The 23,266-nt window shown below is 37.0% G+C and overlaps 1 protein-coding gene and 1 non-coding gene across 12 annotated transcripts in view; both read left to right on the forward strand.

Moving 5' to 3' along the window:
• SENP6 (SUMO1/sentrin specific peptidase 6) overlaps nt 1–23,266 on the forward strand; it is a 74,299-nt gene that overhangs the window by 19,016 nt on the left and 32,017 nt on the right. For 6 of the 11 annotated variants that reach the window (XM_023754289.1, XM_023754288.1, XM_023754293.1 and 3 more), the window contains 4 exons: nt 8,902–8,972; nt 10,360–10,502; nt 13,294–13,585; nt 18,404–18,633. In XM_023754289.1, the coding sequence (XP_023610057.1) occupies nt 8,902–8,972; nt 10,360–10,502; nt 13,294–13,585; nt 18,404–18,633 (736 nt within the window). The remainder of the gene's footprint in view (nt 1–8,901; nt 8,973–10,359; nt 10,503–13,293; nt 13,586–18,403; nt 18,634–23,266) is intronic. The other 5 variants (XM_023754296.1, XM_023754294.1, XM_023754295.1 and 2 more) reach the window with 3 other exon arrangements.
• On the forward strand, nt 4,190–4,292 carry LOC111826183. The gene has a single exon (XR_002829444.1). It is a non-coding gene; the product is annotated as a U6 spliceosomal RNA (small nuclear RNA).

A 23,266-nucleotide genomic window follows, 5' to 3' on the forward strand; every position in this document is an offset into this window, starting at 1 on the left:
TTCTTTACTTTTAAAACTAGTATGTTCCAGTGCCTTAGTAGTAAAGTTGATTTTAGTTCTGTTACTAAAATCTTTCTTATTATATTTTATACTTTGTAGTAGTGTGAGGGGAAAAAGGAATTAGAATACCTGAAGCTTGGCGTTAAAATTCTTAACATCAAATGTATTCCTATTCTGACCCAAAAATTTGTAACAGAATTTTATGATCATTGTTTGTTCCCTATGTAACAATACTGACAAACGCATTGTTCTTTTGTAGAAATGTTGAATAATGTAAATAACACGGGAACAAATTTTTAAGAACACATTTCTTTTAATAGTGAAATGGCTGTGATTCTTCTAAGGCAAATGTCCATAAGAATAGCTTCTTTGCTCAGTGTATGGATGTAGAATATTTAATGCATGTGCATATTTTTTTCTTGCTTTTCTGAGAGTTCAAAAGCATTTTCTGAACCCTCCACCCAAAAAACAGGTTAACAGCCCTTATATTAAAACAAATACTTTCATGATATTGGTGAAGGTCAAAAGAAGAGACAGTCTATGATTTTAACTATATAATTTTAACTCTATAACTTTATTTAAATGTATAGAGAGGGCAAAGAAGATAATGTGCAATATTTTATAAAACATATATTCCATCTTCATGAACACCAAGTTTCTGAAATATAAATTTAAAGATGATCTTGTCAGTAAAAGTTTTGGGCATATTTTATAATTCTGAAATATATCACAAATATATTACTTGCTTTAGATGAATGGATTGTGTAAATATTTTACTATTTATCTTCTGGCAAAGAAAAATTATTTTCCCATTGTGTCTTTTTGTTTTTGAGTTAATCATTATTCTTGTCAGATATAAATGAGTCATTTTATATTTTTAACTCATAAGTGACTATGTTTTGGAAAGCTATTAAGATGTTTTTAATAAAATTGCTAAAGAATGCACATTAAGTAACTCTTAATACAATTATATTGAAACAGTCTCTCATTTTATAAAAATATGTTCTTGTATGCTATATTATAAGATAGATAAAATATAGTTACTGTTACACTATCAGAATAATATAACAATTTTAGGTTATTTTTTTAATTTATTTTTTGTTATTGACAGTATTAAAGATACCCCCCCCCCCTTTTATTGTGCCCTCCATTAAGCCCCCGGCTTTCCTGGCACTGTTGTCTAAGTCCATGGGATATGCATATATGCATATAAATTCTTTGATTAATCTCTTCCTGCTCCCCCCACCCCCACCCACTTCTCCTATGAGATTAGATTATTCTCTTATTCACAATAGCCTTAGAGGGTTTATATTAATTTTTCCTCCCACTCTTTTGGCTTCTTAGACATATTTCTGTAGAGGAAAGTTAGCATATATTTCCATAGCTATGTGCCAGGCACTCTTCTGGGAGCAGACAAAAATTCCTACTAGCCTCTTAAGCTTATATCCTTCTTTTTTTTTTTTTAAATATTTTTATTGATTTCAGAGAGAGAAAGGGAGAGGGAAGGATAGAAACATCAATGATGAGAGAGAATTATTGATCTGCCTCCTGCATGCCCCCTACTGGGGATCAAGCCCGTAACCCAGGAATGTGCCCTAACTGGAATTGAACAGTGACCTCCTGGTTCATAGGTCGATGCTCAGCCACTGAGCCACACTGACCAGGCTTACAGCTCACATTCTTGTTGGAATAATACTGAATAGGAGTCAGATGTAGAATTAAGTAACCTGCATTATCAATAGGTATATAACTTACTCTAAAATGAGTTTAGTAATATATACCCAATTTTAAAGGAGATTGTGAGAAACAAATCAGATAATTATTTAAAACTTATACACTGTAAAATTTGAAATTGCTGTAATAGTAATAGCTACTGAAATTCTTTCAGTCTTTTATATTAAGATTAATGTCAGGGACTAGATATGCAGCAGCAACTGTTTTTAAAATACTTGTAGGGAAAACACCTGAGTGATTTAATTCAGTCGCTTAGTTACTGTTAAGTTGAATTTTGCCCATTTATCCTTTGGGGCCTTATCTAAAATTATTTTGCATTTAGCTTTGTCAGAGATAAACAGAAGAACTTTTGCATCAGTAGATTTTACTTTGTAAATTTTTTCACATAAGCCTTTCCCCCACTTGTGAATGCTGAGCCACATTTTTTTCTGATCTTTGAGGAGCAATGTCCCTTAACACATGAGGAACTATAAATCTCTGAACTAAATTTTTTATTTATTAAAGAGAATGGTTTATTGAATAAACAAAAAGTTAGGTAGTTGTAGAAGGTAATGTTTTCCCCAGTTTTTTCATTTGTACTGTATACTGGGCACAATGAGGTGTGTTTTACGTGTAAAACCAAGCTGGAATAAATAATAAATAAATGACAAGATTAAGAGCTTACAAACCAAAAATTTGCTGCCAGCTTCTTTGCTGTGGGTGACTTTGACAACTTGGGTGACTCAGATTTCTTTCTGACTCATAGACAAATGGGTTGTGAATACTGTGGCTGTTGCAGTACCAGGAATTTAGAATATTTAATCTATTAGAACTCTTTTGGTTTTGTTTTTTCCCCCTCCGTAGATAAAAAGAATCGTTAACCCATTAAATTGAAACATATGGTGATTTTCAAATTTAAACATGGTAGTGAATTTTAAAATAACAATAAGGTCTAAAGTTGAAAACTACAGTAAGAATATATATGAAATACTAGAAATGCTTACTTAAGGGGTGTTTTTGAAAAAGCAAGCATTATAATTAGAGATTTTATAATTTTTAAAACAATTATTATTAGAATCATGATGCATTTCTTTCTAATCATTTTCCCTAATAACCTTTTAATATACATAACACATAATAATAAAATATAACTGTGTATTCTGAATTTTCACCTAACAATATGCCCTACCATTTTTTCCCTACCATTAAGTTGGCTTCTAAAAATGATTTTTAATGATTTCATAATAGTTTGTCCTGTAGATAAATAATCTATTTACCCTTTAGCCCATTTCTGGTTGTTTTTTACTGTTATATATAACATTGATGAACAGCTTTGTATATAAATCTCTAAATGCATCTAGTAAGATACAGCTCTGGGAAAGGATCCTTGGGGCTAGATTACAAATGTTTTTAATGCTCTTGATAAGTACTGCTGAAATGTTTCGCAGAAAGGCGATACCAATATGTAATAGCATTATAAATTGCAGTCTCATGGTATTTGAGAATAAAATTATATTCAGATGATACTGTCTTTCTTGTAATTATAAGAGTCACCTCGCAAATTACCACTTGTTCCGATCGATGGCACATGCACTTTCTGAGCAGCACTTCAAAACATTCAAATAAGTGGAAAATTGGGTCTCTGAATGGTTTGCCTCAAAACAAGAAAAGTTCTATTGCAGTGGTTCTCAACCTTCCTAATGCCGCGACTCTTTAATACAGTTCCTCATGTTGTGGTGACCCCCAGCCATAAAATTATCTTCATTGCTACTTCAAATATTGTTAAGCAAATAGAAATATAAAAATTAACAACTAATAAAATGAAAGGAAACCGTGAAGTCTATTAGCTGTTATAATAATTATGACCAAATTGAATAAATTTAATAAAAAGACAAACTGATGGGGTTAAATCCAGCTATTTTATGTTGTTACAAGAATGAGACATAAAATAATAATTTGTAAGTAAAGGGGTTTTAAAGTCACAATTATGCAAACAAGAAGAGAGCAGGAGTAGAATTTTAATAACAATGAAATGGTATTAGGGTAAAGAACATTTTATAATGGACAGTCTTTAAGAGTATAATAACTAAATGTTGTCATATAACATTTGAAATAAAATATGCAGGAAGTTTTCGGTTAGAGTACAACTTTGAGAGATTTTAATACATGTTTTTGAAAATTAGACTAAGTTTAACATGAGTTTGGAATAAGGGATTTTAAATGAAAAATGAATACATTGATTTATTTCATAGAAATTTATATCTTTTGAAATCAGAGCAATGAAAAGGTTGATAAAAATGAGTTATCATTAACACCAAGCTTTAAAAAAAAGCACCAGATCGTGGTTTCTAATACCACTCTAATAAAAGGAATGTGGAGAAATGGCTGATTGTAGCGATGGGTTAAGAAAAACAGAATGTTTGGAGCATCTTAAGTGTCAGAAACTAAGCAAGTATTCAAAAAAACACACAAAAGGGTACTTGTTTCAACAGCATATATACTAAAATTAGAACAATACAAAGATTTCAATGGCCCCTCTACATGGATGACATGCAGATAGTTAAGCATTCCATATTTCTGTAAATTTTATGTTATTTATATTTTATCAGAATAAAAAAACAGCACAAAGGAATGAGTTTACATTAAAACAACACAGGAGCCAACTGGAAAACTCCCAAAGGCAGAAACTGAAACAATTGGGTTATAAGCTAAAGTATAAAAAATATTTTTGAGTGGTATAAATAATTGAATACATTTATTATTGAACTATCCTAGGATTTTACAAACTGCAATAAAACGAATTGGAGAAGTGGACAGCTGTTTATTACTAAATTCCAAGAAATAAGTGTAGATAACCTTCCCCCTCTTCAGAAGGTGGACCTTAGCTATCCTAATCCTTTGATGGGCTAGACTGACTGACTTGCTTCCAAATAGAGCATGGAAAGGGAAAAATAGTAACTTCAGAGTGGAGAAACCTGGCAAACAGTCCACTTTTGCCAAATGATCAAGGTTAGCATCAACAGTGATAAAAAATCACATTGATATTATGTACCGCCTGATAGGTGATGAGAAGGGCACTTCACGTCTGTGATACTGTTACCCAAACTCACAGCCTCAGTCTAATCACAAGAAAAACAATCAGGAAGACCCAGGTTAAGGTGCATTCTACAAAATAATTGATCACTTCTTTTCCAGTGTCAGAGTGATGAGAAACAATATAAGACTGGGAAACAAAGAGGAGACTAAGGACACAGACTAAATGCAGTGTATCCTGGATTGGATTCTGGAATGAAAAACATATTAGTGAAATAGCTGATGAAACTGAATAAAATCTGGAGTTAATACTAGTGTGCCTGTATTGGTTTCTTTTTTTGACATGTATGATGGTAAAGATGGCATTAACATTAGGAGAAACACAGTAATGGATATGAGAGAATTGTGAATTGTCTTTTAAACTTTTCTGCAAATCTGAAGCTATTCTAAAATTGTTTATTTTTTAAAACTTGTATTGCTGAGGCCTGTCTAACCTTTAATGAACAGGCATTCTGATATTAATGTAAACAATTTTGCAAACAAAAGCTCTTTCAATTCATTTTATGTCGCTTGTAAAATGCTGCATCCATGAGGTAAGGTTTTCTCTAAAACTTCTACACAAAACACAAATCCTCAGAAGCTCCCCAAATCTCCTACCTTATATGGCATGACAGGGAAGCTTCTCTGCTTCTGCTTGGCTTGAGGTAAAAAAGAAATATCCACTGAGAAATTCAGTCCTAGACTTGAGTTTCAGATCAGTTTGGAGTTTGAAATTTTAGTATCTGTAGAGTGATGGAACCCTTAAACTAAGAAATTAACATAAAATTTGATCTTTTTTTTTCACCTAGCAAATCGTTTTAAAGAACACAGATAGTTTGTGGCTAGAAAGTTTCATTCTTTTTTCAAGTTAATGCTTTATCCTGAAATTTGTACATTTAAATCTAAGGCATGCTTTTATTTCTGTAATTTATTCATTATAATTTTTAAAACAACTTAATTTGCCCTGTTCATATACGGAAACATAGCAAATATTGGATATAGAGTGGCCGTAATGTCTGAAATGCCCCGCTACTGAGGATCGAGCCCAAAACTTGGGCACATGCACTGACTGGGAATAGAACCTGTGACCTCTTGTTTCATGGGTTGATGCTCAACCACTGAGCCACATAGGCCAGGCATAATAGTTTATTAACATTAAATTACAATACATAATAAAGTATGGATATTAAATAAGATATTCAGTGTGTTCCTCATTAGCTATGCAGAGCTCAGGGCACTTGATCAAATTGCAAAGAGCACAGTATATTAATGCAGCGTTTTCATCAATCAGCTATGATTTCATCAATCCATACACATTTATTGTCTCAGTCACTACTGAATAAACCTGTGCTTATAACATTTCCCAGAATATCTGTATTTTCAGATTTTTTGGCTGCTCAAACTTAACTTGTTGAGAATCCTTAGCATTTAAGAATATCTGTTGCCCTGACCTTTTTTGCTCAGTGGTTAGAATGTTGGCCCACAGACTGAAGGGTCTTGGGTTTAGATTCCTGGTCCAATGGCACATACCCTGGTTGCAGGTTTCCCAGCCCCAGTAGGGAGGCTGCAGGAGGTAACCAATCAGTGTGTCTCACATCAATGTTTCTCTCCCCTCCTCCTTCCCATCCATCCAGTGGAAAAAATATCCTCGGGTGAGAATTAAAAAAAAAAAAAAAAAGAATATCTGTTCACTGTTTTAAAAAATATATATTATACAGAGTGTCCACAGTTTTAAATAATATATACTAATAGTGTTTGGAATATCATCATACTTTGCTTTTAAAATCATTGTTTCTGTTGCAATTTAAAATTGGTATTTTTGCCCAGCCAGTGTGGCTCAGTGGTTGAGTATCCCATGCACCAAGAAGTCGCTGGTTTGATTCCTGGTCAAGGCCCATGTGCAGATTACAGGCTCGATCTCCTGTAGAGGATGTTCAAGAAGGCAGCCAATCAAGGATTCTTATTGATGTTCTGTCTCCTCCATTCCTCTCTAAAATTATATATATATATATATATATATATATATATATAATTTTTTTTTTAAGTTGACAGGGTGGAAATTGCCCACTTGTACCAAATGCTGCTCAATAATGAAACAACCATTACTCATTAATATTAATGCAATTTAGCAGTATTCAGATTCTGGCATTGCTATTTAATAGTTGTGTGACCGTGGATGGGCAACTTAATTAACCTCACTGTGCTTCCGTTTCCTCACTTATAAAGTGCTAATAATATTATATGTTTTATAAGATTATTGTGAGGATTAAAACATTTAATAGATGGAAAGCACTTAGAACAGTACCTGGCACATGATAATCACTATTTGCTAACTGCTGTTACAAATATACTACTACCATTATTCTTATTATTTTCTTCCTTATGTCATTTTCATATTTTGTTTTCAATATAGGTAGTTTGACTTTTACAATACAGTATTAAATCTTTACAGGAAACTTTCTTTAGGGTTTTGTCTAATTAATTTGGTATTGTTCACTAGTGTGAATGGATTTACAAATAATAGAATAACCTCTTTAATATCCTGATTAAATAAAATAGAAATAATTTTAGAAGCTTTTCTTTATGATATCAAAGTAGCTATTATAGCTCTCTAGTCAATTGCATTTTGCAAATCTTTAACGCTTTATTTATCCCATAATTAGCTGTAGATTTTTTGGTTTGTATTTTAGGACCCTTATTTACTAAGGATTATTTTCAGAATCCTGAAAATCAATTGTATTTATTTTTATGTATTTGTATATATTTATATACAAATGTAATATATTTTTAATATATTTTAAAAAGTATTAATTATATTCCCATAATGTAGTTATATTACAAGACTAAAATACTTGTATGATTGCTAGTTTTGTATATAACACTTTTTGTACTTATTTTGGGATTCTCCTCAGCCAATATCTTATTTGCCATGTATTCTTTTATTTATAATTAAAACAAGTGACAATGGAGTATTATGAGTTTTTTTGTAATGTGTTATTTATTTTTTTGAATCCTTACCCGAGGATATTTTTTCATTGATTTTTAGAGAGAGGGAAAGAGACAAATATTGATGTGAGAGAAACACATTGATTGGTTGCCTCCTGTATGCGCCTGACTAGAGCCTGGGCCAGGGAGGAGCCTGCAATCAAGGTACATGCCCTTGACTGGAATCGAACCCAAGACCCTTTGGTCTGCAAGCTGACACTATCCACTGAGTCAAACCGGCTAGGGCATGTAATGTGGTTTTATTAACTGACTAGAAGCCTGGTGCACGAAATCGAAGCCTGGGGTCCCTCAGTCCAGTCTGCACCCTCTCCAATCTGGGACCCCTTGGGGGATGTCTGACTGCCTGTTTGGGCCTAACCCGGCAGTCAGACATCCCTCTCACAATCCGGGACCGCTGGCTCTTAACTGCTCACCTGCCTGTCTGCCTGATCATCCCTAACTGCCTCTGTGTGCCAGCCCGATCACCCCTTACCACCTCTGCCTGCTGGCCTGATCGCCCCTAACTGATCTCCCCTTGCCAGCCTTGTCACCCCAAGTGCCCCCCAGCTGGACTGGGTCACCCCCAACTTTCCTCCCCCTACCAGCCTGGTCACCCTCAACTGCCCCCCTCTGTTGGCCTGGTCACCCCTAACTGCCCACCCTCCCCACTGGCCTGGTCACCCCACACAGCCTGCTGTTCAGTCGTTTGGTCCCCCTCACTAACCCCCCTGCTGGCCTTGTCACCCCACGCAGCCTGCCAGCCTGCTGTTCGGTTGTTACTGTTACTGTGACAGCGTCCCAGACAATTTGCATATTCCACTATTATTAGTATAGATTATGAAGGAAATGCCAAAAGAAAAATTCTAATTTATGCATTTGGGGAACTACTTTGAAAGAACAGTAATTTGAATGCCTGCTATGGGGTTTGATAAATTAAACAAAAAGTCACTGACTTTAGGGATCTTATAATATATTATTAGTATATTTTTGTGATACAGTTTTGTTATATTATAGTATCAGTTTTATATGGCAAAGTAGCTATGCTTTTAAAGTATAAGTATTTCCTCATTTTTTTCATTTTGAAAAATATGTTTTTTGTTAGAATCAAACTATGTATATTCCCTTTTATAGGAAAGAATATCCACCTCATGTCCAAAAATTTGAAAATAATCCTGTAAGGTTAAGTTGGCCCCAAGGTGTTGGTAAGTGTGCAGTTTTACCTGTTACATCTGTAAAATGTTTTGAGTAGTTGTCTGAAAGGTAGAAGTAAAGATATGACCTTGGCTATAAAATATTCCCAGTTATAAATATGTAAAAAAACATTTTTTATAACTGACTTGAGAATTTACTTAATTTTGAATGAAATCACCAAGAATTGGTTGCACATTCAGGTGATTACAATTTGAAATCTTTATTATTTTTGGTTAAATTCAAGACTCAAATTCTTTTGGGTTATAGCATCAAAATTGTATTTGTTTTTTAACTATCTATATAAAACCATAGTATGCAAATTGACCAAAAGGCGTAAAAACTGGCAGAACGACTGATTGCTATGATGCGTATTGACCACCAGGGGGCAGACGCTCAACACAGGAGCTGTCCCCCAGGCCCCAGTGGGGGGTGGGGCTGGTGAGCAGGCAGTGCCAGGCCAGCCAAGGCGAGTGTGAGCGGGGACCTCGATCACCCCGCCGGTCACCCCACAGATTGGCCCTGATCGCTGGCCAGGCCTAGGGACCCTGCCCATGCACAAATTCTGTGCACCAGGCCTATAATTTTGTAATATTTTATCATGTAACTAGAGGCCTGGTGCACGAAATTTGTGCACGGGAGGGGGTGTCCCTCAGCCTGGCCTGCGCTCTCTCACAGTCCAGGACCCCTTGTTTCTTAACTGTCCACCTGCTCCCTGCTCCTTACCACTCAGCTCGCTGCTTCTTAGTGCTGCACGTGAACCCTGGCTGAGCTGTACTCCTGCGTTGAGTGTCTGCTTTCTGGTGGTTAGTACGCATCATAGCGACCGGTCATTCTGCCATAATGGTCACTTAGGCTTTTATTATATAGATATGCCTGTGGGATCTGGCCGAAATCGACTCTCCAACATTCTCCGAGTTGTCCTGGATTGCGAGAGGGTGCAGGCCAGGCCAAGGGTCCCCACCGGTGCATGGTCGGGGCCGAGGAGAGATGCAGGAGGTTGGCCAGCCGTGGAGGGGCCGAGGGAGGGCTCCAGGGCATGTCTGGCCCATCTCGCTCAGTCCCGATCAGCTGGACTGCGGCAGCAAGCTCACCTATCTGTCAGAGTGTCTGTCCCCTGGTGGTCAGTGCACATCATAGCAAGCAGTTGAGTGGCCTTAGCATATCATTAGCATATTATGCTTTGATTGAACGACTGACCAGTTGACCAGACACTTAATATATTAGGCTTTTATTATATAGGATTGTCTGACTTAAAGTTCTGATTATTCTTTATTATGTTGAAACATTATTTTAACTAAAACAATTTGATAATATAAGTTAGTATTTTTTCATAACAAGGATCATGAGGAATTTATAAAATTTCATTTTAGTACTTTTGTTTTTGTCTCCTTCCTTTAGATCATATAATGAAGAAGACAGAAGAATCTGAATCATACTTGGAGTCAGAAATCAAAAGGAAAGTATCACAGAAACGTCACAGTACATATCAATCTACTACTCCTGTGTCTCCTGCCTCAAAAAAGTCTTTATCTGATTTAGAGGTGGGTAGAGAAATTATTCTTTGTTGTTAATGAGATGGTATTTTTATTAATACTATTTTTAGTATTTATTGAATTGTAGGTGAACTTTTCTCATACTACTAGAAGAGACACAGAAAAGTTACATCAGTGCCATCCTGCAACATACTCCAAATAACTGCTCTCAACTAGAATTTTTAAAAAATTGATTTGAGAAAGAGTAAAGAAGGGAGAGAGAGATTTGTTCTACTTATTTATGATTTCGTTGATTGCTTCTTGGATATGCACTGACCAGAGATCAAACCCACAGCCTTGGTGTATTGGACAGTGTTCTAACCAGCTGAGCTATACCCAGCATGAGCTTCAACCAGAATTTTTTTAAATGTATTTTTATTGATTTCTGAGAAGGGAAAGGGAGAGAGACATGGAAATGTCAATGATGAGAGAGAATAATTGATGGGCTGCCTCCAGCATGCCCCCTACTGGGAACTGAGCCCACAACCTGGTATTCTGCCCTGACCAGGAATGGAACCTCCTGGTTCATAGGTAGATGCTTAACCACTGAACCACACCGGCCAGGCAGGAGTAATGTTTTTAGAGTGGTTAGATCTCCCTTCTCATATATGGATCTGGTAGCATCCAAGTATAATATATCTTGATAATGACTATCTCATTCTGTCATTTCATTGTCACAACAAATATTTGTTCACTTAATTTCCTTTGGTATGAGGCTCAAAGTATTAAAATATTTTTCTTTTATAGTGAGTATTTCTCTTACAAAAAAAGATCAAATGGATAGTTGCCAGAGTGTAGGAGTAAGGAGGGATGGGTGAAAAAAGTAAAGGGGAATGTAGTTGATAATATTGTAATAAGTTTGCATGGTGACAGATTACTACTAGAATTAGTGTGATGATCACATTGTAAGTATCTCAGTGTCAAATCACTATATTGTACACCTGAAACTAATACAATATTGTATATCAGTTATATTTAAATTTAAAATAACAATCCTATATAATAAAAGCCTAATATGCAAATTGTCCCCTTTGGTGATCGTTCGATCAGGAGTGCAGAACATGATAAGTGTTGGCAACATGGCGCTGGCAGTGGGCGCTCAGTTGCTGGGCACCCGCCAGGAGCTCGCCACGCACCCATGCAGCCTCTTCTGGGTGAGCTGGGCTGAAGCCACTGGGACTGCAGGGGCCAGTTGGGCTCCTGGTGGGTTCACGCAGGAGCCGGTCTGTGAGGCCGGCCGGGAGACAGCACGCTGCCCGCTTGGCTTCCAGGAGGACCACACTGCACCCTGGTCTGCAGCATCCAGCCATGCTCACTGCATCTCTGTGTGGAGACTCTGGAGCTGTGACGCATACAGGTGGGGGCCCAGGAGCCCAGGTGCTGCCCAGGGCCCAGAGGTCAGCAGAGACCTGCCCTTCTAAGACAGACGCTCGTGCTTTGATCGCCGGCCAGGTCTAGGGACTGCACCTTCGTGCACTGGGCCTTTAGTACAGTATAAATACATATAATATACAAAAAATAATTATTAATCTAAATTATATGTTGTTACAAAATTTGATAAGTAATTATTTGGCGTAAAGTTATTGGAAATGCATCTTTTAGTTAGAGCCACTGACTTTTTCTCAATTACTTCATGTCTCCATGGATAAATATATGTTATATACTGAGACTTGATTCAACATCTATTCCTGTTTCCTTCTTACAGACGTAAATGCTGAGGTAATAAGTACATAAATAAGTTTCAGAAAAACACGTACATGACTATGGAAAGAATTATATTATAGTAATATCACTCAATACCTTGAACTTCTAATTTATATGCCCCAAATCACATGATACTCTTTCAGAAAACATTTTTTAATGATATCACAATTGTAACATAGATTAAGCCTTCGTTAAAATATTTTTGTAGCACTGACTTAGAAATCAGTTGTCTTGCAAATTTTTGTTAAACAGTACTTATAACTTATTTTTTTTCAACATTTAAAGTTGTCCTTCGGTTTGATTTAATAGTTTTTATACCCCAGGAAATAAACCATTTGTGATATTTTAAATGGAAGACAGGTTTAGCATTCTTTTCTTTTTTTTTTAATGTTTTTATTGATTTCCTGCATACCCTCTACTAAGGATCAAACCCGCAACCCAGGCATGTGCCCTGAGTGGGAATTGAACCGTGACCACCTGGTTCATGGGTCGATGCTTAACCACTGAGCTACACCGGCTGGGCTAGCATTCTTATTTTGAAGAGAAGAGCAGTTGTGGTAGGAGATTCCTTGACATAGCATAATCATGTCAGATTTTTGGGAAGGTTATATGTAGAAATATGTGAACCTAGATATTGATCCCCTTAACACATTAAGCAACAAGCCTGTTTTGTCTTTCTTTCCATTTAGCCCACGATATCCAATTTCACCAATATGCTGGCAGCACCGGTGACTGACCGGTCCGGACAGAAAGTATAGTGTCAGTCACCGGTGACTGACATGGAACTTAACATGTTAAGATTATTTATGCCTTGTATGCTGGAGTGAAGGGCTCAAAAATTCCTTCAGCATTCTGCTGCTAAATTCTAACTAATATGACATATTCGGATTTTTGTGGTAGCCATGGTGATGATCATGGGAAGTGAGTTAATTTTGAAATATTGTATATATTTGTTCCATGATGGTGAAATAAAATGCCGAAGTCTTTTATTTTTTTGGAACCTAAGTTTTCTGAACAGTATGAATATTGTCCAACATGTGTCAAGAAAAAGAAATTCAGACCAAATGTCAAAGTTTGTGATATTCTTTTTCCTAAGGATTTGCCCAGAAGTTGCAGACAAGCTATAACTTTGAATGAATCAACTGGTCCATTACTGAGAACATCAAATCATCAGAATTCTGGAGGACAGAAGTCACAAAACACAGCATTAACACCCAACAAGTTTTATGGCAACAGTGTGGGAAAGGTTCCAATTGATATTATTGTAAACTGTGATAGACAGAATTATTTACAGACTAATGGGAAAGTCGTTTTACCTAGGGCAAAAGGAGCCAAGACCACAAATCTAAAAGAAAGGAAAATAAGCCTGTCAGGCCTAAATGATCCAAGTAAGTGTTTTACTCCCTTTGGTATTGCTTATATCAGTCCAACATTGTAAAGTGAACATGAGTATATTTGAGAAGTATAGTTTGTGTCAGTTATGTAATATTTTTTGGGTAGACGATTAAAATTGTACTCATAGTTAGCAAATAATAACTCTTCTGAACCTATACATCATAAACTAGAGTCCCGGTGCACGGATTTGTGCACCGGTGGGGTCCCTTGGCCTGGCCTGCAGGTGTCAGTGGACCTCCACGCCACCGCAGCCTGGCCTTATGTGCCAGCTTTGTCGGGCTCTAGTCTGCTGTCAGCATCAATCCCGCACAGTATGAAGTAGTGCACAAAGCGACAGGCAGCCATGGAGGACCCCGGGCTGGTCACCATGCTGCTCCCGCTCATCCTGGCCCCGCTATGCTTGCCGCCGCCGCTTGGGTATATAGGGGGAGTGTCCGCGGGAGAGGCTTGTGCCACTGCAGCTGTGCTCACCAGCCGTATACCCAGCGTCTGGCATCCATTGGTCAGCTGAGCGGCACGCCCGCTGGGGGAGCGCACTGACCACCAGGGTGCAGCTCCTGCATTGAGCATTTGCCCCCTGGTGGTCAGTGCATGTCATAGCTACTGGTCGGTCGCCCGGTCACTTAAGCTTTTATATACTAGAGGCCCGTTGAACGAAGATTCGCGCAATAGGCCTTATTTCCCCGGGTTGCCGGCACCAGTTTTCCTGTGGGAGCGCACTGACCACCAGGGGGCAGCTCCTGAGTTAAGCAGGATCAGGCTGAAAACAGCTCTCCGACATCCCCCAAGGAGTCTCGGATTGTGAGAGGGCGCATGCCAGGCCAAGGGACCCCACCAGTGCACAATCGGGGTGGGGAGGGACACAGAAGCTTGGCCAGCTGAGGAGGGATCGCGGGAGGGCTCCAGGGTGTGTCCGGCCCATCTTGCTCAGTCCCGATCGGCCGGACTCCAACAGCAAGTTAACCTACTGGTCGTAGTATTTGCCTCCTGGTGGTCAGTACACATCATAGCAAGCGGTTGAGCCACTTAGCATATCATTAACATATTACACTTTGATTGGTTGAACAGATGACCAGACACTTAGCATATTAGACTTTTATTATATATTATTATATAGGATATGTGTGTGTGTGTGTGTGTGTATGTATACATATACACACACACACACACACATACACATATATATGTAATAAAAGCTCAGAACTTGGCCAGAGTTCTAGGTCAAATCCAGGTATTCCTAGCTTTCTAACTTCAGCCTGGTTAATTTAATCTCTCTGACCTGTAAATGGATACATTGCCTTGTTAATCTATACATATAAAACCCTAAGCAACCTAATGACCAGTCCACTGGACACTATGATGCGCACTGACCACCAGGGGCATATGCTCCCACAGCCAGCCTCCCACAGCCAACCAGACCCAATTGGCCCCACCAACCTCTCATGGCCCCTCACCCTGGCCAGCCAGTCCTGATGGCCCCAAGCCCCAATCGGGGCAGGAGACAACCCCAATCGGCCCCAATAGCTGGCCAGGCTGTGGGACCCCACCCATGCACGAATTTGTGCACTGGGCCTCTACTACTAAATAAAATGACATATAAAGTACCTAGGATAGCCAAATAAAATATTTGACAGATAGAAAGGACTCAGTGAAAATTAGTTTCTTTACCACTTTTGTTTCTCCCCTAAATCTTTTTTTTCTTACTTCAGACACATGAGCATGTGTGTGTGTGTATATGGAATATAGTCCTGTTATATAATAAATAGCAAAAGATTGGAAACATTCAGACTGGTTGTAAAAGGGGAGAAATGACTTAGTATTTTATAAGTGATTTCAAAGTGATTAACCAAATGAATAAAGCAAAGTGAGTATCAATATATAGTATGCTACCCTTTATTTAGGAAGGATGGGAGAATGAATCTAGGTGTTTTGTTTGTTTTTAATGAAAAGGTATATCAGAAATTGAATTTAAAAGTGGTTGGAAGGGGAGGAAGCAGTATGGGAGTCAGGGATAGATGCTAGATGTCTACATATGCACTTGTTTTATAGATTTGACTTTGGAGCCATGTAAACATTTCACAACATTTCACATAATTATAAAAGAAAATTAAATTGCAAATATTTAAAATCAAAACCAAAATGAAATAAATGAATGTCATTATCGCTTGAACACACAGAAGAATTATTTCAGATGAATTTAAATTAAAATAATATTGTGGTTGTGCATCCTAATGTGAGATATTTTAAGGTCAAACAAAACTATAAGGAAATCCTAAACGCAGTTACAAATATTGTTACTAATATTGGTATTGGGATTTTTAAACACTTGATAAAGCAAATAAGCCATTGTATGATTGTCTCCAGAAAACAAGATTTTCAGTGTTAGAGGAAAAGGAATATAAAAGTAAGATCAAAGAAATCAATATCTTGTAACTTCAAATTTGAATCAGAGATAAAGTGAACTTACTGCATATTTTTTCTTAAATAAGGAAATAATTATTTCCTAGCTTTACCCACAGAGAATGCCTAGAAATAGTAAGCAACTCTCATGTAGAAACAAACAACACTAGTTCCCATATTTGCATTTTTGAATATCATTTCCCACCAGAGCTCCTCAGAGAAATTGCCTACTGAAGATCTGGGACACGAATGTATTAATAAACCTAGATCATCTAGTGATATATGGAAGCTGTCAGAAACTACTATAGACACGTCAAAGGACACAAGAGCTAAAATGAAAGAGCTCCCATTGACTAATGAGGGGAATACTAAAAAACTTAATCTGTACCAGTACATTAGCTTATCTCTCAAGAATATATTTTTAAAAAGATACTGTATGATGGCTATGCAGCCTATATTCTATTATGATATTATGATAATGTTGATATTTGATTATTTTATGATACATTTTAGTGTTGTGCCAGTGTAATATTAAATACTTTTAATACCATTTGAATCTTTTCTAATGTTAATATGTTTAATAATGGTAAGATATGAAGAAAACTCCCACTTATTAGGCAGTTACTATGTATTACAGAGCCAAACTTTAAATAGGAAATGACATTCTGAGGAAGTTTTCAAGATGAGGGGAACTGAAAATTAATAAGGCTAAGTTGATGTGTGAAAAAATACAAAATATTTTGTCTGCATCAACCATGTAGGCTGATAACATAAGGAAATACATTCATGTGGTTCTTAGGTTTATTAAACAGTTTACTTTTTAGAGTTTAACCACAACCATGAATTAATTTCATAAAATATAAATTTGTTCCCTTGTGCCAAAAAAAAGAAAAACTAAGTACTTTCCATGTAAGTATGTGAAAAACAAAGTGTTATATTTTAAGAGCGTTTAATATTAATAATAAAAGATATCATCACATGCTTATATTCCCTGCTTTGTGGTAAAGATTTATATGCTAATTTATTTAATTTAGTTTTCACAATCAAATGAGGCAACCTAGGCTTAAGGAGATGGAGTAAATAATATATAGAAGTTTATGCATTTTTCAACAGATGATCTTTGTTTGCTTTTTCTGTGCCTGGCACTTTTTTAGACTTTTGGAGTATAGTTGTTGTAAATAAGCAAGTGCTTATGTACTTACTTTAGATTGCGTGGTTGAGCAAAAAGTGATTTTAAGCTAATACTTGATGCCAAAAGTGCATCAAGTGCATCAAATACTGACAGGAACAAGCTTGTGGGTATTTGAGGAACAGAATAAATGGCTAGTTGGTCTGGAGAATAAAGGAAGAAAAGTGGAATAGTATAAGAAAGTCGGAGAAGTAGTCAAGGGCCAGATTATGTACATTTATAAACCAGAGTAAGGAGTTAGGATTTGACACAAGTGCAGTGTGGGTGATTTTGAGGAATTATGATATAAGGATGGTTTTGATTAGATAGATAGATAGATAGATAGATAGATAGATAGATAGATAGATAGATGATAGATAGATAGATAGATAGATAGATAGATAGATAGATATGCCTAAGCAACCGAACTATCATATGACCAGTCGACTGGTCGCTATGTGTGCTCCCACATTGGGACCGCCGCTCAGCTGACCAGCAGGCACCAGACGTAGGACTCACGGCTGGTCACCACAGCCCAGAGAGCGCTGCAGAGTGGCAGCGAGCCTACCGAGCAGGAGCAGCAGGGCCAGAATGAGCAGGAGCGGTAGGCAGCTTAGAAGTGCTGGTTTAGGCCCAATCTCCGCATACCCCACTAGTGCATGAATCCATGCACCAAACCTCTAATTTAATAATAAGTACAAGGTATAAGAGTAAATTACCTTCATAATGTCTTTTCTTGCCCATGCTCATTTATTCATCAAGATTAATTGAGCATTAGGCACTGGTCCAAGTTCTTCCAAGGACCAATTAGTGATTTCCTGTATGAGATAAAATTATGTGGTCACATAAAGTTTCACACATATTTAAAATTCATGCTATTTGTGAACAATTTGTATGCAGATTATCTTTATACTTTAGCTTTTGGGAACTTTAAAATGGACCTACTGATTAAAAATTTAAACATAGGTGTATGTTTCTTTGTGGGTGATGATGATGGACTATAGAATTAATTTCATACTTGTATGTTATTTAAAAAAAGATGTCAGTTCCTATGCTTTATTTTTAAGTGTTTTATAAATTTAACTTTTCACCAGATAGAGTGGATTATATCTTCATTTGTTTTTATTAATCTCAGATCTGGAGGAGATCCAAAGCAGATTTGGTATATTCCCCATTTTGGTAATATATTTATATTTTTAACTGCCAGAAATGAAATACATGAAGTATTTAACATTTTTTATAGTCATTTTGTCCAGTGATGATGATGATGACAATGACAGGACTAACAGAAGAGAGAGCATATCTCCTCAACCTGCTGACTCAGCATGTTCTTCCCCAGCACCATCCACTGGAAAAGTAGAAGCAGCACTAAGTGAAAATACCGGTAGAGTAGAGCATGAACTAAGAAGCATTCCAGCAGATTCAGAATTAAATACAGTTCCGTTGCCAAGAAAAGCAAGAATGAAAGATCAGGTACTTTTTACATTTATTGATATTTATATCCAGATTATGTCTCACCTTTGGGATGGATGTATTTGTTCAGAGGGTAATTTGGCAGTGTTAATAGGAGAAAAAGATGAATTATTCATTAAGTGGGGCTTAAAAGGCCACTTGGAAGATTATTTGGAAGAACAACCCTTTAAATCACAGGTTAAAGTGTAAACAATTCAGCAAGAAGAGATGTTACAGCAGCAAGTAAGTATAAACAAGTTTTGTATAATTTGGGAACAGGGAGAAATCATTTTTAACTTGGTTGTATTCAACTACATTATTGTTCTACGCTTATAAAATTTTCAAAATGTTCAGATGGAAAAGATAAAAATTATGGCAAATAGACTCAGCAATATTTGTAATGCAGATGACATATATTATGTTAATATCTGTAATAGACTAAGAACTCTTAAAGATTGAAGAAAAAAAGAAAGTGGAAAAAAAAGGAATAGACAAAGAAAATTCAGATAATAAGCTACCACATTGAAAGTACAAATTAGTAACTTAAAAATGACTTCTCCCTGTTCCCAAATTATACAAGTATAAAATATACTTATTTATACTTACATGTTGCTGTAACACTAATTTCTTCTTGCTGAATAGATTACACTTTAACATCCGATTTAATGGATTGTTCTTCCAAATAATCTTTCAAATGGCATTTTAAGCCCCACTTAATAATCATATTCTAGACAAACTTTCAAAATGAATACAAAATCAGTTAATATAAACTTCTGGCAAGAATCTGAGGAAAAGAGTACTTTTGTAATTTGCTGATGGAAAAGAAAGGTGTTAGGATCTTTGGGGAAAGCAGTGTAAAAAATATCTATTGAAAAATTTTAAATGTGTATGGAATGACCAAATAATTCATTCCCTAGACTCAATTTCAAAGGAATCTTCCTCTCCAGTACATAAGAATGTATGTATAAAAATGATTCTTGGCATACAACTGCATACAAAATCATTGCCCATTAATATGGAAATGGATGAAGAATTTATGGTATATCCACATCATGGACTATTGTGCAGTCACTGAAAAAAAATTAAAACTATATTAATGACTTAAAATTTCTACTTGGTACTGTTAAATGGGAATACCAGGATGCAGAAATATGTGCATATTTTCTTATTTTTGTAAATTACTTATAAAAAAAGATTTTTAAAAACCTGTAAAAAATTATATATGGGGCCCTGATTTGAAGTGTGCTCCTCCTGTACACCAAAAGTATTGCAGGTTCGATCCCCAGTTGGTCAGGGTGTTGGGGGGCGGTTCAGGTTTTGAACAGCTGATCAATGTTTCTCTCTGTCCCTTTCCACTCTCTCTAAAAATTTTTTTTAAAATCAAAATATATCCTTGGGTAAGGATGAAAAAAATTATACATGGGTTTATATATACATGTCATAGATTACAGGAATATAGATAAAAATATGGGAACATACATATTTGGTTGTTAAGGTGGAAACCATAAGGAATTAAAATAAAGAGCAATTATAAAGATAAAAGAAAAAATAAGGATTAATATTTTTTAATATAATCTTGAAGGATGCCTTTCCAAATGTGTCTGCACAAGCAATAATAGCAAATGAAGTGATGAATATATTTGAGTAAATGAAAAATACAGAACAGTGTAGCAAAACATCATAAACATAATTTGATAGGTAAATGCAAATGAAGAAAAAATAAGGAACTGTGCGACAATGTGAGTTGGTCCTTTATATATTTTTAATTTCTTAAAAAAATCAAGAAATAGAAACAAAGTATAGAAAAATGACTAATGGAAATGAATAGAGTTCAAACTAGTAGTAAAGTATTGAAAATGAAACTAAAACAATATATTTTGTTAACTGTCAGTGCTGAAACACTTTTCAAGTATAATAGTATCTCATTTTGGATAGTGTTTGGAGGGATGGAGTATTGAGTATGTAAATTGGTAACATAACTTCTGGAAGGCAATTTGGCAAAAATCATATATATCTGGATTTAGCTGTGAAAATACTTCTTGGAGAATAATGTGTCATGCAAAAAGACCAGAAAGAACTCAGATGTCAGCATAGTAGAATTCAATTAAATAAATAATGGATTTCCATGTGATAGAATTTGTGGGTGAGCAGATTTCAGCTGGAACATTGAACAAGTAGGGTTCCTCAGAGATCTTTTAGAGCAGGGGTCCTCAAACTACGGCCTGCGGGCCACATGCAAATACAAATATTGTATTTGTTCCCGTTTTGTTTTTTTACTTCAAAATAAGATATGTGCAGTGTGCATAGGAATTTGTTCATAGTTTTTTTTTTTAAACTATAGTCCGGCCCTCCAACGGTCTGAGGGACAGTGAACTGGCCCCCTGTTTAAAAAGTTTGAGGACCCCTGTTATAGAGGCTCCTTGGAAGGGTATGGACTACCCTAGTTCTAGACTCACTCTCTACTATGGATTTAGCTGGAGCACTTCTTAAGTTATTTATCTACTTACTAGAGGCCCGGTGCACGAAATTTGTGCATGGGGCGGGGGTCCCCCTCAGCCTAGCCTGCATCCTCTACAATCTGGGACCCCTTGGGGGATGTTCGACTGCCGATCCCTGTGGGATCGGGCCTAAACCGGCAGCCAGACATCCCTCTGGCTCCTAACCGCTCACCTGCCTGATTGCCCCTAACTGCTTCTGCCTGCCAGCCTGATTGCTCCCCTGCCAGCCTGATTGACGCCTAACTGCTCTCCTGCCGGCCTGCTCGCCCCTAACTGCCCTCCCTGCAAGCCTGGTCCCCCTCAACTGCCCTCCCCTGCTGGCCTGTTTGCCCCCAATTGCCCTCCCTTGCCAGCCTGATTGCCCACAACTGCCCTCCCCTGCCAGCCATCGTGTAGCAGCCATTTTGTGACAACGTGATGGTGGCTATCTTGTGCATCATGCATGACGCCACCTAGGCTTTTATTATATAGAATTATTGAGCTAAATAACATGTCATTTGAAGAAATAATTCTAAAGCTAAAAAGAGTTTTTAAATCTATATTATATGTTACTATTAATATGTGGGAAAATATTTATAATAAATCTGTTAATAAGCCTGAAAGAGCAGTTTATAGGAAAAAAAATGTGTGTGCATCACATTTTGTTTTATTTTTTTTTCCTGTGACATAGATCACAGAAATGTCTCTGTAGGTATAATGAGAATAGTGCTTATCTCTACGCATTGAACATTTTTCCCTCTTTTTTTTTTTTTAACCAGGATAATGTTTTATTCTTGTGATGATAATAAAGTTTTTAACATAATTTTAATTACTTTAAATTTAAATTATACTTATGCTAGAAGCCTGGTGCATGAAATCGTGCATGGGCGGGGCCTCTCTGGGTGGCCTGTGGAGATCAGGCCGAAACCCGCAGTCCAAAGTTGCCCGCAGCTCCTACCTGCTGCTCCTGCTCATCCTGGTCCCACTGTGTCTTCCGTGGGCTTGCGCCCAATCAGTCCCAATCGGGAGAGGCTCACACTGCCACAGCAGCCTTCACCATCCATGAGCCCTTCGTCTGGCGTCCTCTTGAGGGGAGTGATCTTTGGAACGGGCTGAAATCCGCTCTCTAACATTCCCCAAGGGGCCCTGGATTGCGAGAGGTTTCAGGCCAGGCCGAGGGACCCCACCAGTGCACGATTGGGCCTGGGAGGGACCGCAGGAGGGCTCCAGGGTATGTCTGGCCCATTCCCTCAGTCCCAATTGGCTGGACTCCAGCAGCAAGCTAACCTACCAGTTGGAGCGTCTGCCCCTGGTGGTCAGTGCACGTCATAGCGAGCAGTTGAGCGGCCTTAGCATATCATTTGCATATTACACTTTGGTTGAAAAGTGGACCAGTCACCGAACAACCGGACACTTAGCATATTAGATTTTTATTATATAGGATAAATATTTTATGCCCTGGCCGGTGTCACTCAATGGTTAGAGAGTTGGCCTGAGCACTGAAGGTCTTGGATTCGATTTCTGGTCAAGGGTACATGCCTGGGTTGTGGGTTTGCTCCCCACCCCAGGGCGCATGCCAGAGGCAACGAGTTGCTGTGTCTCACATCACTGTTTCTCTCTCTTCTCTTGCTCTCTCCCTCCTTTTCTCCTTCCCTTCCTCCCTTTCACTCTCTGGAAAAGCAATGGGAAAAATATCCTCAGGTGAGGATTAACCAATATATATATATATATATATATATATATTTAATAAATCAACTAGTTAAAGTTTAATATATAAAGAAGCATCCTTTATTAATGCAAATAGCCATACCCTTAAATCACCTGTTTGCTAAAGAGTTGTTAATTTAACCCCAAGTTCTACAACCACTACTACTGTTACTAGCTAACTCATCATGAAGCACTATGCTAAGCTGTTTATAGGCCTTAGCTCATTTGAGTAGATACTCTTCATATTTTACAATTTAGGAAACCAAAACTTACGGAGTTATTAAGTTTACAAAATCAGATTAAAAGATGTGTGGCTGTGATTTGAAACCAAGAAGTCTTATTCCCAGAATACCATTTTTCACTGTTGTGCTATTCTTTTAAAGTAATAACTAGATAAAGTATAGCTATATAACATTGAAGAGTTTATTATTATATAAAATCAAAATTTTTACTTCATTTGACACCGCTGA

Source organism: Myotis lucifugus, unplaced genomic scaffold (assembly GCF_000147115.1).
Source record: "Myotis lucifugus unplaced genomic scaffold, Myoluc2.0 scaffold_59, whole genome shotgun sequence".
In the NCBI taxonomy this organism is placed as follows: Eukaryota; Metazoa; Chordata; class Mammalia; order Chiroptera; family Vespertilionidae; genus Myotis; species Myotis lucifugus.